The sequence below is a fragment of the Heteronotia binoei genome, chromosome 1 (genome assembly GCF_032191835.1).
Source record: "Heteronotia binoei isolate CCM8104 ecotype False Entrance Well chromosome 1, APGP_CSIRO_Hbin_v1, whole genome shotgun sequence".
In the NCBI taxonomy this organism is placed as follows: domain Eukaryota; kingdom Metazoa; phylum Chordata; class Lepidosauria; order Squamata; family Gekkonidae; genus Heteronotia; species Heteronotia binoei.
Window position 1 is genome coordinate 78,872,489 of NC_083223.1, and position 17,110 is coordinate 78,889,598.

At 41.1% G+C, this 17,110-nt stretch overlaps 1 protein-coding gene across 2 annotated transcripts in view; it reads right to left on the reverse strand.

Moving 5' to 3' along the window:
- Nucleotides 1-462: 462 nt before the first annotated feature.
- Nucleotides 463-17,110, reverse strand: part of IBTK (inhibitor of Bruton tyrosine kinase) — a 59,089-nt gene continuing 42,441 nt past the window's right edge. The window contains exons 22-29 of one of the 2 annotated variants that reach the window (XM_060236493.1): nt 15,417-15,565; nt 14,166-14,311; nt 13,385-13,477; nt 12,440-12,577; nt 5,775-5,915; nt 4,924-4,992; nt 2,308-2,440; nt 463-1,685 (exon numbers count right to left, since the gene is read on the reverse strand). In XM_060236493.1, coding sequence (XP_060092476.1) covers nt 1,560-1,685; nt 2,308-2,440; nt 4,924-4,992; nt 5,775-5,915; nt 12,440-12,577; nt 13,385-13,477; nt 14,166-14,311; nt 15,417-15,565 — 995 coding nt within the window. In that variant the 3' untranslated portion in view covers nt 463-1,559. Of the gene's footprint in view, nt 1,686-2,307; nt 2,441-4,923; nt 4,993-5,774; nt 5,916-12,419; nt 12,578-13,384; nt 13,478-14,165; nt 14,312-15,416; nt 15,566-17,110 lie in introns of those variants that run through there. The other variant, XM_060236486.1, reaches the window with a different exon arrangement.

Genomic DNA, 17,110 nt, shown 5'->3' on the forward strand with positions numbered 1-17,110 from the left:
TATGGGTGAGGGTGGTTTAGAAATCAAATTTAGAAATTAATACCAAACAAATGAGGATTCACTTTGTAAATTCATGGTGGCAAACTGTATAAGGAATTGGGGGGGAAAGGGATCAACTTTTTCTTGAAGCAATTGTCAGGAGCACAGAGCAGATCTCCAGTGCCAGTTTCTTTATAATCTTGAGAGGAAACCTTTTAGTTAATATAAAATGTGTGTGTGTGTATATATATATATATACACGAATGCAGCTGAATTACTGCTCCATTTCCTTAATTGTGGGCTGAAATTTTGAAGAAGTTCAATACTGCATCCATTAGCACATTCACTCTTTTTTCCTAAGCTCCTGAAACGCCCCTGCCTAAAGTACAAATGTAAGTTTATCTTATTGTAATTGCTTATTTTTAGATCCATATTCAAAATGAACTGCTACTGGTGCAAATAAACACACTAATCAGCTTTGCATCCTGTAGTAACTTGTGCTAAATCCATTTTGCTCTTTATTGCAGATTCTTTTTACGATTGTTTTTGGTGTTTATCCAGAACAGTGAGCAGCAACTACATTAGATAACAGACATCAAACATTCTCTCATAACACTATGAATGCTCACTCAGGTAGATCACAGTACCTCCAGTTTATCCAAAACCAGTAAATGCTCAGATTATTGTAGTAAGCAAATCCAATCACAAACTACCAAACAAATAAACCCCAAAAAATACCAACAGCACATTATTTACTAGAACTACCAACCATTTAAAAAGCCTTCCAGCAACAAAAAGCCATCCACAATCAGATAGCACGCAGTACTCAGAAGGGTACCAACACTTTAGTTACAAATGTAAAATTACCAAAACGCTCTCATTTGTGTTGTTTTAATGCTCTTTCCCTGAACATTTTGTAGTTCAACATGCTACTGCTTCCGCATTACCATTTGCCATTTCTGAATCAAAAAAGTGCTGTCACTTTCTATTTGTATTGTAAGAGCTTACACAGGAGTTTGGACTTGCCTTGTAATAATGCAAACCCAAGGCTATATAAAATCTTCACTGCAGCTCAAAGTATAAGGCATGATGGTTAGGAGGGCTTTCCAGAAGGGGAAAAAGAGCATCCACTTATATGCAGGCATGCTAGAACTCCCATACCAAAGCTTCAGTTGTCAGGGCTTTTTGCTATCACACAAACAACTAGAGAAACAAAAGTTTGTGATGATCACTCAATCCTAATAATTCAAAACTTATGCATGATTATGACAATTCAGTCCTTGTTAAATAGAAAAGCAACACCAGTTTGACATCTTTTGCTAGTGGGGTAAGGAGTGGGATGAGACGAGAAGCATCTTACAGTCCAGCTTAGTAGTTTAAAAAAAGCAAAACTAGAATGGTGTCCTAAGAAGGAAGCAGCATAGCCTAGTAATGCAGTTTGAAGAAAACACATAATAGGCAATAAACAGCTTGAAAAGAAATGGACACATGTCACTGTCTTCTTTCGTATTCTAGATTAGAGCAGTCATGTAATTAATCTCAGGTTCGTGAAGTCCACACATCATAAGGAGCCTTCTTCCTCAATGCTTGTTCCACATGGGAGTTGCTATTGGCCCCTGTGGAGATCTTTCAACAACAACAAATTCATCGGGGTTGCCGAATGCTTGATAGTGGATTAACAGATCCTGAATAGCACGTTCTTCTATCTGAAACAAGAAAAAGGCAGCAACTATGAAACCTACAAGAAAACTTCAGATCGGAGGCCACCAGGGCTTTTTTTCTGCCGGAGCTCACAGGAGCAGAACTCTGCCTGGGCTGACCAGAGCTCCGGCTGGCCTGACCTGCCATGCAGCAGCCACGTGCTCCCAGGCCAGGTGTGTGGCCTAATATGCAAATGAGCTCCTGCTGGGCTTTTTCTACAAAAAAGTGCTGGAGGCCACTATCTGCCATTATTCTGTGCTGTGTAAACTTTAAAAGGAACTGAAGTCACTAGAACTTCCACTGTACATTTTTGCACAAGAGATCTTTTAACAACACAGATAGTGGGACAAAACCGGAAGAATGGTCCTTATTTGCAAGTCAGAAGAATGTAAGAGATTTTGAAATTAAAGGAATAACAGACACAGCTTTTCCTGAAACAGAAGCTGCTGAGCAAGATCTTATGCTTGGATAAGTGCAGTTATGCAGTTTAGGGATAATGGCAATTTAGGATGACATGATTTACAGAATAAAGAACATGAATAAGAGAACACCGTATCCCAAAACATTAGTGAGCGTAAATGCCAAATACAACTGTTCTCAATTTATTGTCTGAACATGTTCCTTTACCTGGATCAAGGCTAAAGGTTTCTCTCTAGTACGGATAAGAGCAGCTTCTTGCTGGAGCTCTTCCTCTACAATCTCTGCAAATGTGATGGGTGTTGCTGCAGCAAGACTTGGCAAAGACGTTGCTAACCAAGGACTGCAAGGTAAAGTATAAATGCACAAGAGATTTATCTATCTATTTTTTCGTATTTATATCCCGCCCTCCCCGTCAAAGCAGGCTCAGGGCAGCTAACAACATTATGATATCAACAATAAAACAATAAAAACAATTACAATAATAAATCAATTAAGAAGTTAAAACAGTTTACAGTTTGGAATTATTAATATAATTTTAAAACAACAGTTTTGGTGCTAAAATTCATGCCATACATTCAGTGGTGTTGGGTATCCATGTACTTTGGTTGAAGGCCATTCGAAATAATGTTGTTTTGCAGGCCTTGCAGAACTGGGCAAGGTCCCGCAAGGCTCTAACATCGTCTGGGAGTTGGTTCCACCAGTGGGGGGCCGCAATAGAGAAGGCTCTTTCTCTAGTAGCCTTCAATCTCGCCTCCCTCAGCCCAGGGATTGCTAATAGATTTTGTGATCCAGATCTAAGTACCTGGAGAATATGTGGGGAGAGACGGTCCCTAAGGTAGGCAGGTCCTCAGCCATATAGGGCTTTAAAGGTAATGACCAGCACCTTGTAGTGAATCCGGAATACCATTGGCAGCCAGTGCAGTCTCCACAGCCCTGGCTGTATATGGTCCCAAATAGGGAGACACAATAGTAGCCTGGCTGCTGCATTCTGTACCAGCAGCAGCTTCCAGATTCGGGACATGAGCAGCCCCATGTAGAGGGCATTACAGTAGTCTAGTCTCGAGGTGACCGTTGCATGAATCACTGTTGCTAAGTCGCTGTGCTCTAGGAAAGGGACCAACTGTCGTGCCCGCCTAAGGTGGAAAAAGGCAGATCTCACAGTGACTGCTATCTGGGCCTCCATAGCCAATGTGGGCTCCAGTAGCACCCCCAAGCTCTTGACTGTGGGCGCCGATATCAGTGGTGCCCCATCAAAGGCTGGTAGAGGGATTTCCCTTCCCAGGCCACCGCAGCTCAGTCAAATGACTTCTGTCTTCGTCGGATTCAGCTTCAGACGACTCAACCTGAGCCATCCTGCCACGGCTTGTAGCGCCAGGGCCAGATTTTCTGGGGCAGAGGCAGGCTGGCCATCCATCAGCAGATAGAGCTGGGTGTCATCAGTGTACTGATGGCAATCCAGTCCAAATCTCCGGACAATCTGGGCAAGGGGGCGCATATAGATATTAAACAGCATCGAGAAGAGCACCACCCCGAGGCACCCTACAATTAAGCGGATGTCTCTGGAACAATTGTCCCCCGATTGCCACCCTTTGTCCCCGACCACAGAGGAAAGAGGAATGCCATTGCAAGGCCAACCCCTGGATCCCCACATCGGTGAGGTGGTGAACCAGCAATCAGTGGTCGACCATGTTGAATGCCGTCGACAGGTCCAACAACAGTACTGCTGACCCGCCTCGATCCTGTTGTTGCTGGAGATCATCCACTAAGGCGACCAGCACTGTCACTGTCCCATGGCTTGGGCGAAAGCCGGACTGGTGTGGGTCTAGAACAGAAGCGTCCTCCAGAAAGCTCTGCAACTGCAGCACTACTGCCCTCTGGATAATTTTACCCAAAAAAGGTAAGTTCGAGACCGGCCGGTAGTGTGCCAATTCGGCCAGATCTAGTGTTGGTTTTTTCAAGAGGGGATGGACTATCGCCTCTTTGAGAGGCTTTGGAAAAAGCCCATCCGAAAGGGACCTATTTACAATATCCCGTACAGAATATTGAAGCTCCATCCAGCATGCTTTAATCAGCCAAGATGGGCAAGGGTCCAAATCACATGTTGTTGGGCGTACAGTTGTGAGGATTCTGTCAACTTCCTCCAAGCTGAGTGTTGTAAAACTGTCTAGAGCTGATCCAGAAAACAGCCACGGAGCCTCGAGCTCACTTACTGTTTCAATTGTGGCAGGGAGGTCATGGCAGAGCAACGAGACTTTATCCATGAAAAATGTTGCAAAAGCCTTACAGCCAATCTCCAATTCCCTATGATTTGGTCTGCCTTGTGGCAGAGTTGTAAGAGTCCAAACAACACTAAATAATTGGGCCGGGCGTGAATTTGCGGATGCAATCTTGGCCGCAAAGTAAACTTTCTTTGTGGCTTTGACTGCCATCTCATAGGATCTCATATACTCTCTATAAGATGCTCTGGTTGCTTCATCATGAGTCCACCGCCACTCCCTCGCCAGTTGTCTGAGCCTCCGTTTCATTAATTGCAGATCCGTGTTGTACCACAGTGCCATCTTTGAGCGGGGACGCAGAGGGCGCCGAGGAGCGATCTCATCAATGGCCATGGTGAGCCGATTTTGCCATAGCTCAACCATGTCATCGAGCAAGTCACCAGGAGGCCAGGGATCCCGCAGTTCCCTCTGGAACCGCATTGGGTCCATTAGGTTCCCCAAGCAAGCTAAAATATGCTCGTCGCCTAAACAGTTTTGATGAGCATGTTAAGATGAGCATTTGGCAGAGTTTTTTTTAACGTAACTTTTATTTAAAAATCCAACTTACTTTGGACTCTCTGACTGTATTGGTTCACAGGAACTGTCATTTTCTGCATCAAGATTGGCAATGGTGCGTCTAGAGTGGGAAAATATCAGCAGACCTGTTGATTAGCCATCCCTTCAGGAAGCAAAAAGGCTGTTAAGCAGCATGAAGCCCAGAACACTCTACTGAATCCCACAGACTAAGCAAGTGGAGTATTCAGCGGCTGCATGATTACCAAGTACCACACTCGAAACTGTAAGCTGGAGCTTTCAGATATTCCCTACTAGAATATGAGTCAGTGGAACAGTATTTAGGTTGATGAGGAGCGCCGACATTTGACTGGAATTTTTTCCATTCAACTATGTGTGGAAAGGATGGGGTAAGGAACAGAAAAGGAGTAGAATGAGCAATTGTTCCTCTTTAGTGGAGGAGATTGAACAGACCAAGGTGCAGAAACTTTAAAATGCCACGTCTCCTTGAGGATAGAGCATATGGCTAAATATAAGTATATTTTTCAATTCTTCACTTCCATGAGATGAACTGCTGTGCAAATTCAAAGAAACCACCACACACACTTCCTCTGCTTCTGAGAATAAGCTCGTTCAAGTCATTATAAACTACCAGCACACATTTTAGGTATTTCTATCATGCATTCTGAAAATACTATGTAACTGAATCTGTTCTTCTCAGATGTAATTTTATTGCAGACTTTTTCATAATTCATTGCTCTCAGCAGTCCACCCAGCAATGTACTTTTTAACAGAAAACACATCAACTAAAATTAAATGCTGTAGATTTAGATGCCTATATCAGTTTACACTATTGCCAGAAAATTGGTTTATAAATACTGGAAACAGAATAATTTATGTGTTCACCTTAAAGACTTTGCAGTTTGTGCATCCTCGAATTCTTTAACCCAGACTTTTCTGGAACTAGTACCTACACTGCAAGATTTTTCTTCCTCGACCAGGAGATCACGGAATGAGTTTGGCAAAGCAGAAGGCAATGAAGTAGACCTGTAACAGAAACCAGGACAAGGTCTCAAATACTTAAAAATAAATCTATTTCCCTGAGAATTATTTTAATTAATAAACTACAGTTGCATAAGCATCCTAGTACATATAAATCCACTGGCCCTCCACAGGTGTTTATACATAAGCCAGTCTTTATAGTGCTGCGGAGAAGCTATTTAGAGGTATGGAACATTAACTGTAGGTAGAACAAAATTGACCATTTCAGTGCATCTTGAAATTTTAATATGAAAGGAAGACAATGCTAGAGTGTTTAAGCAGAACAAAGAGATGGGGAAGCTTCTTTCTAGCACAAAGCACAGCACACTTGCATTTGCAAGAACTGTCTCTGCTGACACATCAGCATCATTTTCATGCCACAACTTTGCCATTTTGTTGTCCTACTAAATAATTTGAATACATTCTTCTGGAACACAGCAACATGGTTAGAATAGTTTACTTTCAGAACTTAGCTCTGGACACTATATGATTGTTTTAATGAACACTTCCTTTTTTTAATGCTCAAAATTTGGGCTGTAACTTATTCACTATATTTGTGGCTCCAAATGTGACAGCCCCCAGTTCTTCTGCTTTTCTCACATCAGATGACTAGGCTGGGCTTTTATCAGCAACTGTAGAAGCTACAAAGTGGATACTGCTGATTTAAAGTGTTAACAGTCAACATTTTGACAGTTTGTAAGTCTGATGAGTGATTTTCCACACTAAAGTACTTGGGGGCGGGGGTTGAGGTTCTAGACCATGTGTATATCAATATCAGTTTGAGAAATCATTTATGTTTTCTATAAACACTGAGGTATGTACATTTCCCATCAGACTGTAACAGTAACCAAGGTGCCTTATTAGACTACGAGTGAACCCCATTTCAGGTACAGAAGAACCATTTTAATAACACTGTCAAATCAATCTCACACTATTTTAAAACCATTAATGTATAGAATTAAGTATTCAGTTAAGTCATCATAGCACATAGACAAAGGTATGAAGATGTTACTTGAGAACCTGTCAGTTCATTAAAATGTTGATGATTTAGCAACCTGAAATGTAATGATATTTCAACCCAGCAAAAGCAAGATCAAATTATATAATGCCAAGAATATCTCTCAAGTAAAGAACTGATTGACGTTACCCTTTGGTGTCCACTGGTAGATGTGAAATTACATTATATGTTCAATTCCCCTGCAGTTTTCCCACCCCATTTATGTATAAAGCTTTTACAATTATCTAAGTGTTAAGATTAATTAGGAAAAATAAGCCCAAAGAATTCTACAAAGCCTTAACTCCCTCAAACTGTGAAACTGGAGGCTTCTGTTGGCACAAAAAAGAATACACGATTAAAGATATATTGAGTCTCCATGTCAACTCAAAAAAGTTCCAGAAGGTCCCACACCCATCTGGCACCCTGTCCTGCCAGAAGAGCTGCTGAATTTCCAAGACAAGTATCTTGTTTCATGGCAAACACACAAACGTTCTGAAGAATGCCACATGCAAGCATGGAAACCTCAAGTTAGCGCCAAATGCATGCATATGGGTTTGTTTTATAGACTTTTAAAAAACAAGAGGCAACTAAAGGGTGACAGTAGAAAATAAATCTCTTAATCAAAAAAAGCTAATATACATAATGAAACTATATTTTAACATATCCTTTTCACAAGGAAATGAACACTAAAATAAACACTATTTCCCAGGAACCAAGTTAAGTTTTTTTTAAGTAATTGGTTTTTAACGTCACTGATCATCATTTTTTTAAAAAAACAAAACAGCCTATTGGATTTTTGCCATTTTTGCAGCTAAAAGAATATTGTAAAGGAACAGTCATGTATGCCTATATGAAAGTTTGATGAGAATTCATTGTGCAGTTCAAGCACCAGCAGTCCAAGCCAGAACAGTGGCAGACAGCAGGCTGGATTTACACACCAGATTGAAATTCTCACTCATTCATGGAGCTTGTGGTGTGATTTGGGGCCAAATGCTATCTTTCAGTATGACTCACCTCACAAGGTTCTCAGGAGAATACCATGGGGAAATGCCAAAGAAGGAAGAGCAAGGTGCAAATATGGTAAATAAAGCAACAGCAAGAGATCTCTTTGATTAAAATGGTGAGAAAAATTAGCTTTACCTTAAAATTAGAACACAGCTTCAATCCCTGCCATCTATTTGGTAAAAAGGAACTTAAGCACCAAGTTTGGATAGACCTCTGCCCAAAGCCCGGGCAAGCCACTTCTACTAGGACCAGATAGTACTCAACTACATGGGCCAAAGCAGAATCATATATTTAGAAGCTCACTAGTGGGAACTCACAAGGACTCGTGGGAGGCATCTCATTTCTCCTTCCCCGATTATTTCCTTCTCCTTTTTCTGAAAGCCACTAATGCCTTTTCCTGCTTCCTTCTCTCCCCCATGGCCTCTCCCCTTTTCCTGCTTCTTCTAGGATTGGCAACCTCAAGGTAGGCCCTAGAGATCTCCAGAAATCACAACAGATTTCCCAACTACAGAGATCAGTTCCCCCTTAGGGTTACCCACTCCAGGTTGGGAAATTCCAGGGAATCTAGGTGTGGAGCCTTGGGGGGGGGGGGGGGGAGGAAGTGATCTCATTAGGGTATAATGCCCTCCAAAGCAGCTATTTTCTCCCAGGGAACTGATCTCTGTCATCTGAAGAACAGCTGTAATTCTGGGTGATCTCCATCTCCCACCCGGAGGTTGACAACCCAAGTTTCCCTGGAGGAAAGGGCTGCTTTGAAGGGTGGAGTCTATAGCATTATGCTCCTCTGAGGTTCCCCTTCTCAAACCCACCATCCCCAAATTCCACCCCCCAAATCTCTAGGAATTTCCTTACTTGGAGTTGGAAACCCTGCCACCTTCCTATCTAATAGTCAACCTACATTTATCTGTCTCTGTCTTAAACTTCCCTTCTCTCCTCACCCACCTCCAGCAGCCTCTATCTAGGAAAGCTGTTGAACAGTAGGAAGTAGCCAGGCCTTGTTGAGTCATACAAGTTGGTGGTATCAAGTCACCCAGAGGTTACCAGCCTCCCGGTGGGACCTGGAAATCTCCCAGAAATACAACTGATCCCCCAGATCACAGAGATTTGTTTTCTTGGAGAAAATGACTGTTTTGGAGGGTGGATTCTATGGAATTTTATCTGATGCCCCTCACTTCTCCAAACCCTACTCTCCTTAGAATCCACCACAAAATCACCAGGAATTTTCAAACCTGGAACAGGCACTGGCAACCCTAATTTAGGCCTGGCCCCTATGAGTTCTCTCTCAAAGGCCCCTCCCTGCAGCCATTTTACTCACATAACACACTTAACCTAAAGATCTCCTAGTCCACTTAAAGTTTTGGGACAAATAATGTTCTTGGTTAGGAATTATAGGCATGCACATACCCTTTTAAAAAAAATACATTGGATGAAAACTATTCCTATAAAGCAAATTATTCAATTATCCCAGACCTCTGCATATGAAAAGTTTAGGGACAACTCACATGTTAAAATTCATACACATGTTTCCCACATGTCCACCCTGATCTTGTTGATAGTTCTGAAATGCACCTCTGAAAGCATATCTGAGTTCCCAGGCAGGTGAAGGACTAATCTGGACTGGGACCACAGCATGCAAAGAGAGGGAACTTCTTCCTGATCTGAAATCCCCAAGGAACTGCTATATGCCCTGTTGGGAAAACCTGTATGTAGCCCATGTATATAATGTTTAATGTTTATTAGATTTATATCCCACCCTCCCCGCTGGATCAGGCTCAGGGCAGCTCACAACCAGTAAAATTAAAACAGTTCAAATACGTTGCATTATAAATTAAAATAAACAATTAAAAACAGTTAAAACAATCTGGTGCTAATATCAATTGATAATTACATTTCAGATGACAATACTACACATAAACTCCTCCAATGGGACAAACAGTGGGTGCCTGGGGTCATTTCAGGTCAGAAAAATGGCACATTAAAGATTTCCTGCATGTGCTTTACAGTCTCAATCCAAATTGTGCCCAAGCCCACCTGAGAATTAAGTTCCAAACACAAACCCTAAACACTGTACTCCAAGTGTGGTTTAATCAGAGCAAAGTAATACAATTTCAAAACCAAAATTCTTCGTCAGCAGTTATATGAGCAGGATTATCACCAGGGTCTGATTTATCTGGTCATTCAGGATATTCTAGAATCCCATCCAAATCTTTTCTCACCTGGATTTTTTTTCTGTTGGAATTAGTGAATTTAATTTTGGATAAAAATTACTTTAGGTTCCAAGACAGATTCTTTTTGCAAGTCAGGGAAATTGCCATGGGCAGCCCCTTTGCACCTAGCATTGCCTGTCTCTTTATGGCCTCTTTAGAATCAAAATATTTTTGTAATCCCCAAATAATCCATATTATGAGTCTATGACTCTGTATACACATTATATTGCAGGGGTGGAATTCTAGCAGGAGCTCCTTTGCATATTAGGCTCCACACTCCTGATGTAGGTAATCCTCCAAGAGCTTACAAGGCTTTTTTTTTTTAAGGTGTTGGAGAATTGGCTACATCAGGGATGTGTGGCCTAATATGCAAAGGAGTTCCTGCTAGAATTCCACCCCTGCTTATTTGCATTATCATTCTTTTCATGCTGCTCATTTGAGAAATAACCTTCCATATAGTCAATTTCTCAGGGAGAAGAGAAAGTCTGCCTTTTTAGCTGATTATGTAAAAGATATCCTTGCAGTGAGCTGCCAGTTCAGGGATAGGGGCTATCCAGAGAGGATTATTTAGTCAGCTAGAACATGGGCTCTAGAGGTGAAAGGAAAGATCTGTTTAATAATAGAAGCTCTTTAAGATCCAGGCATGACAACATTAAGTGTGATTTTCAATATTCTTCCATATTGTAGTCCATAAAAAGAATTATAGAAAAACACTGCCGTTTAGTGGAAGATATCATGGAATGTCAGGTTCCCCCACCCATGTGGGCTTCAGGAGGACACAAAATGTATGTGATATCATAATAAGATCTGATTATTTGAACATATGATTGAACCTCTGGGTCCTATAAAAAAAGGTAGTCCCCTGTGCAAGCACCAGTCATTTTCGATTCTGGGGTGACACTGCTTTCAAGTTTTCACAGCAGACTTTTTATAAGGTGGTTTGCCATTGCCTTCCCCAATCATCTACACTTTCCTTCCAGCAAGCTGGGTACTCATTTTACCAACCTTGGGAGGATGGAAGGCTGAGTCAACCTTGAGCTGGCTACCTGAACCAGCTTCCACTGGGATCGAACTCAGGTTGTGAGCAGAGGGCTCTGACTGCAGTACTACAGCTTTACCACTCTGCGCCATGGGGCTCTTATAAATGTGGTTCTTTGTGTTTACAGATTAAATAATTCATCCATCCTAACAGTGGTATCATGTTTCAGATGAGGGAGTTCACTACCTGTAACTCTAAACAATGTACATAATAATCTGTCCCTGTAACTCCTTATATGTAGGAAGCACAATTAGACCAGTTAAATCCAGAATCCTGGAACACCATTCTCAAATTAAGAACAAAGTGACAGATGCTCCCCTAAATTGATTATTTTCATGTTATCATCCTGACACTGATTCCTTACTTATTTTTGTAATATTCCATTTATGTGAATCACAGTTATAATTCTATTAATGTGGGTAAGTTCCTTTCACAACAAGAGGCAATGTGAATTTTTAAACTGAATTCTACATAGCCCCGTGAACTAAATCTTGATTGGGATCTTTTGTGCTTCATTTAATCTTGACACATGGGTTCAAATTATCTGTTAGTCTCTTTAAGGGGATGCTTTAATCTTTGATTTAATATACCTGGAAGTTTCCTGTCAATTAATTTCAATTAATTCTTTTTGAGTTGAGGATTAGTTAGGTCGCCTATGTTATTAGAGCTTAATTTCGCAAGGAGAGTGTTTTGTGAACATTCTATTACTGTGAAGCACTTTTCTGATCAGGATAAGAAACATGGATTTCCCAAGTTTCTCCTGGTGTTTTGTAAAGTTGTATGTTGAGCTTGTTATGTCTTAAGGTGATGTGATATATTTCTATGGAATCGTGGTAATATAGAATGGAGGATGGTTCCAACTCAGAAAAAAAGCATCAGCAAAATGAGGTTTCTGAATGCCAGTTTGCCCACTGCTGGAACTGGAGCCAGGTTTTCTCTATATCAGAGAATACCCATTAGGGACGTTATTATGTGGGAGGAGGTATCCCCAGTGCAAATTGTTCAGTGGGATCTCTGTCCTGAATGAATTTTTCATGAACATTGCTGCATAGTTTATTTTTCTAGTTTCAATTCCGCCCAAGTATCTCACATATTGTTTGATTATATGAACACAGCAGCAAGAGATAACAGACAAGAGCTGCATCTTTCAGATCTATGTCTCAAGATACCATCTTATTTCTATACCACCATCAATTCCAAGTATGAATTATCTGCATTTAAAAAGATACTGTGCATTTAAAGTCATCCCACACCAACATAAATGCATTAATAAAAACCATACCACACTGGCTTTGCAGTTTTTTGCGGTGCACGAAGCACAGCTGCATCTGGCACGATCTCTGGGATGCTCTCCTTTGCAGCCATGGCAATCAGCTTCCTTTGCTTCTGAGAAAGCTTATTCCCATGAGAAGTGGGTCTGCTAAAGATTAAAACAGCACTGTAAAGATAAGCTTACCATCACTTTCCAGAAAAACAAATGCTAAACAGAACAGTCATATGAGAAACTACAAGACAGACTTTTTTATTATTTATACAAGTCCCAGAAGTACAGAAAGATTGGCTTGTTCTCTAAATCCCTGTCAGTTGGCAACAGCGGTGGTTAAAAAAAACCACGCTTACTAACTTTTTCAATTCCAGATCTTACTGTAAAGTTTTATTAACATTTATTTTGTTCAATATGTTATTAATGAACAGTATTTAAGAAGAAGAAAAGAGCCCCGTGGTGCAGAGTGGTAAAGCTGCAGTACTGCAGTCAGAGCCCTCTGCTCATGACCTGAATTCGATCCCAGCGGAAGCTGATTCAGGTAGCCAGTTCAAGGTTGACTCAACCTTCCATCCTTCCAAGGTCAGTAAAATGAGTACCCAGCTTGCTGGGGGGAAAGTGTAGACGATTGGGGAAGGCAATGGCAAACCACCCCGTAAAAAGTCTGCCGTGAAAACTTTGTGAAAGCAACGTCACCCAGAGTCGAAAAAGACTGGTCGAAAACGACACAGGGGACTACCTTTACCTTTATTTAAAAAGAAAAGGAAGTATTGCAGAAACACTGTGCTGTCTATAACATTACTACAAACACAAATTAAATTAAATTCCAAAATAAAAGTTTTTTAAAATGCTACATAAAGTTTAGGACTTTTCCTTTAAATGCCTATTAGTTTAATAATACTGTTTATTTTATTATTTATCCTAAAAATTACACCCATTGACAAACCCTGGTCTTGTACGAACCCTGAATTCATCTTTGGCATGGCTCCACATTTTTGCACATTTGCTTCGATTTCCATAATGGTTCTTAAATCCATAGCAGGAGGACTGGCAGGACTGAATAAAAAGAAATAACAAGAAAATAAATACTTTTTTAAAAAGAGGTGCATTTTTACTTACATCTCAGTTGCCAAACATCACTCACATCTTATATATCTTGAATACATTTTGTAACTGGATGTATAATTTATGTCTGCTTCCTCAATTATGGCAAACCTCAAATAGAATGTTTTCGGAGAAGCATTTTATACATTTGTATACTTTTTAAAAACCCCACCAAGGACACTTTTAGGTCTCCTGACAATGCTGAATTACAGCTTTAAAACCCATAATTAATGTGAAGCCTGGTTACCTTTCAAAACCTACTTCAAACGTGATCCCTTAAGACAGCAAGTTCAAAGTTCGATCTGTATAAAGTTAAGAGTTGTAATAGCTCCTTTTTTTCAATGGAACTAGCACTATCAGGGTGGTGTCATGTAACTGTACTTTTCAACACAGTTATGTGCAGGTACTGCACAAATAATCTGATTATTTGTAGCTTCAAAAACTAGGTGCAGCAGCTGGCAGTCTTATTTATTTATTTATTTATTACCTTTAATTTATACCCCGCCCTCTCCGCAAGTGGACTCAGGGCGGCTAACAATCAGTTTCAAATTTCAGACACTAAACACAAATTGAACAATCAAACTTCATGAAGTCTGGCTGTAAAAGGTAGCACTCAACAAATATAGGAACAAAAATATACCTAAAAGAACTGACAACCCAATTGGAAGGACTTGCAGATGTGTTTTTGTTATTAGGAATGCACCGTGGTGGTGATTTTTTTTGCAGTGATGCCTCTTTATTGGCATGTGGAACAACTGTAGTGGAAATACACATCCTCTCCTTCACCTGAAAGCAAGACACTGAAAATTATAGTTTCCTTCACGTATTTAGAAACATAACTGATTGGGATAAGAGGCAGACAGATACAAGACCAGACAAGGAACAAAATCCAGTAATGCTTTTAGCCTATATTGAATGGGATTCACAGAGCTATTTTAGGCATACCCAAAAGCGCTTCCCCCTCCTGCCCCCACATTTTAACAGCTACCCCTCAGGTCACACTATGCTACTTTTGACACACTGGAATTTTGCATGTCTGTGAGCAGCTATTTGAGGTTCACAAGTCTAAAATCCTTCTGGCATATGTTGTACTTAGGATAGCCCTATGAATTGCATGGTTCCATATTCTACGATATGCCATTACATGCATGATTTAATTGTTATGAAGGTAATTACAGAATGAAGACAGGTATCTGTAAGAGCTACATTACTCTGAGATTCTGTAAATAATTCCATAAAATGAAGATGATGATATTGGATTTATATTCCACCATATACTCTGAATCTGAGTGGTCACAATCTCCTTTAACCTTCCCTCCCGCCCCCCCGCCCCCCCCACGGACACCCTGTGAGGTAGGTGGGGCTGAGAGCTCTTTGAGCAGCTGCCCTTTCAAAGACAACTCCTATGAGAGCTATGGCTGACCCAAGGCCTTTCCAGGAACTGCAAGTGGACAAGTGGGGAATCAAACCCGGTTCTCCCAGATAAGAGTCTGTGCACTAAGCTACAGCAAATTGGCTCTCTTTAGATCAGAGAGTTTTTAAGTACACTTCATCCAAACACCACAGCAGAGCTGCTGTAAGTTAAAATGTATACTATGTTAAGCAAATAAGATTGAGCATGCAGCACATACTTCAAAGGTTATGAAACAGCATATGAAAGCATAAAGGTAATAACACCTATGCTATTCAGGAATCCAATTCCTATACAGTATTTTAAAAGAAACACGCACACCAAAAACTCTGTGCCTACCCAGATAGTTGGCTTCCATAAAGCAAATGAACACCAGTTTTTAACTGAGCATAAACTAGTTTTTTGCCTGTCTAAAAATATTAGGAATTTTAAGTTGTTTTTATTGAAACAGCAACATCAGGGTAACAAGGCAGCTCTGACCTCAACTTTATCTGTATGGAATCCCACTGTGAAGTCAGGAGACTGCAAATCTCGAGGACTATTCACTCCCACATAGCTACCTTCAGAATCAGAAGTCAGCATTTCAGGAAGGGATTCAATAGAGTTAGTTTTATCCAGTTTCAATAGACCTACATTTATTAGAAAAGAAAAAAAGATTAATTTGCAATGTAAATTCATACAAAGATTTCAGGTTTTCACGGCTGGTAACATCATTAGGGTTTGTAGAATCTTTCGGGATCAAGTGCCGTGTTCTACTGGAGAAAGTTATCCTTCCAGACGTTTCGTTCTCAGCTGCGGAGAACATCCTCAGTGGCGTTGCAGCCGGAGCAGGCGCTCAGACCTTCTTGGCTGCTGTGCTCTCCAGCAGCCCTGGCCCCACTCAATGCACAGCAGCCAAGAAGGTCTGAGCGCCTGCTCCGGCTGCAACGCCACTGAGGATGTTCTCCGCAGCTGAGAACGAAACATCTGGAAGGATAACTTTCTCCAGTAGAACACGGCACTTGATCCCGAAAGATTCTACAAACCCTAATAAATTCATACAGCATTTCTAAGAAAGGGATATGACAATGTTCTGGTTATCTAAAACAAGCCTAGTCTGTTACCCGTCCCCAGGCACACCTAATTATAGACTGCTTCACTCATCACTGGCTGAGTCTGTTAGTTTGGCAACTCCTACTTACCCTGAACTAGGTAGTCTAGGCTAGCCTGCTATCACAGCTCCCGCCTCACGGTCTTACTGGATCGCTTTTATGTGCTATTTATGGCTACCCCAGCCCCTCTTTCTCCTCAGTTCTTTCTTTTAAAACTTTTACCTCAGGAATATATAACTCAAGAGGTGGGTAAGATTTGGATTTCTCTCTATATTAGTCTCTTCGGTGGTTTTGCTTTCAGATGGATGTTTAATTCAATTCGTAGGGGACCACAGCAGTTTTGTTAGTTTTCCCAAATCATAGGCACCAGAGAACTTTAAAATAAACCACAGATATTTAATTCAACACAAAGTCTTCAACTGGGGATATGGGTGATTTATACATAGGCTATCATGTAACTCATGCAGTTAACAAGTTGCTCAGTTGTTTCAGGCTTTCTAATATCTTTCTTTTTCTTAGGTCTCTCAGGTTCACAGTTCCTCTATAATACACTCTCCACTACTAGTATAGGCTGGCCTCTTGGGTGTAATGTGCCAAGTCTCTCAAGTCGACTGGAGCCTCTACTCCCAGTCCTTCAAACTTTTAGACCCACATCTGTTCCCTCAACCACCTCTCTAGATCTCAAGAGATGTATATAAGTGTCTGTGACCTCTCAGGTCTTCACGTGACTCTCCTTAGTCACACACAGCCCCTTGGCTGTTTTATAGAGCTAGCAGTCAGCTTTGCTTCTCACAAAGACTCTTAGCTACTGTCTCAGCTCCCTCAAAGACCAACTCTCTCAGACTCTGTCAGGCACCAACTCTCTCTAGCTCTGTCAGGCACTAACTCTCTCTAGCTCTGTCAGGAACTAACTGACTCCCTCAGCCGTTAGCTGACAATCTCACACTCTGAGAGTTCCGAGCACTCTGGCCCCCACCCTTAGGTCACCTGACACAGGCTCTGTGCGTCCTTGGTTTTCCTTGGTTTTCTGTTAACCCATACCTTACTGTCACACCTGCTCTCATCAGCTCTCAGGAACTAGGC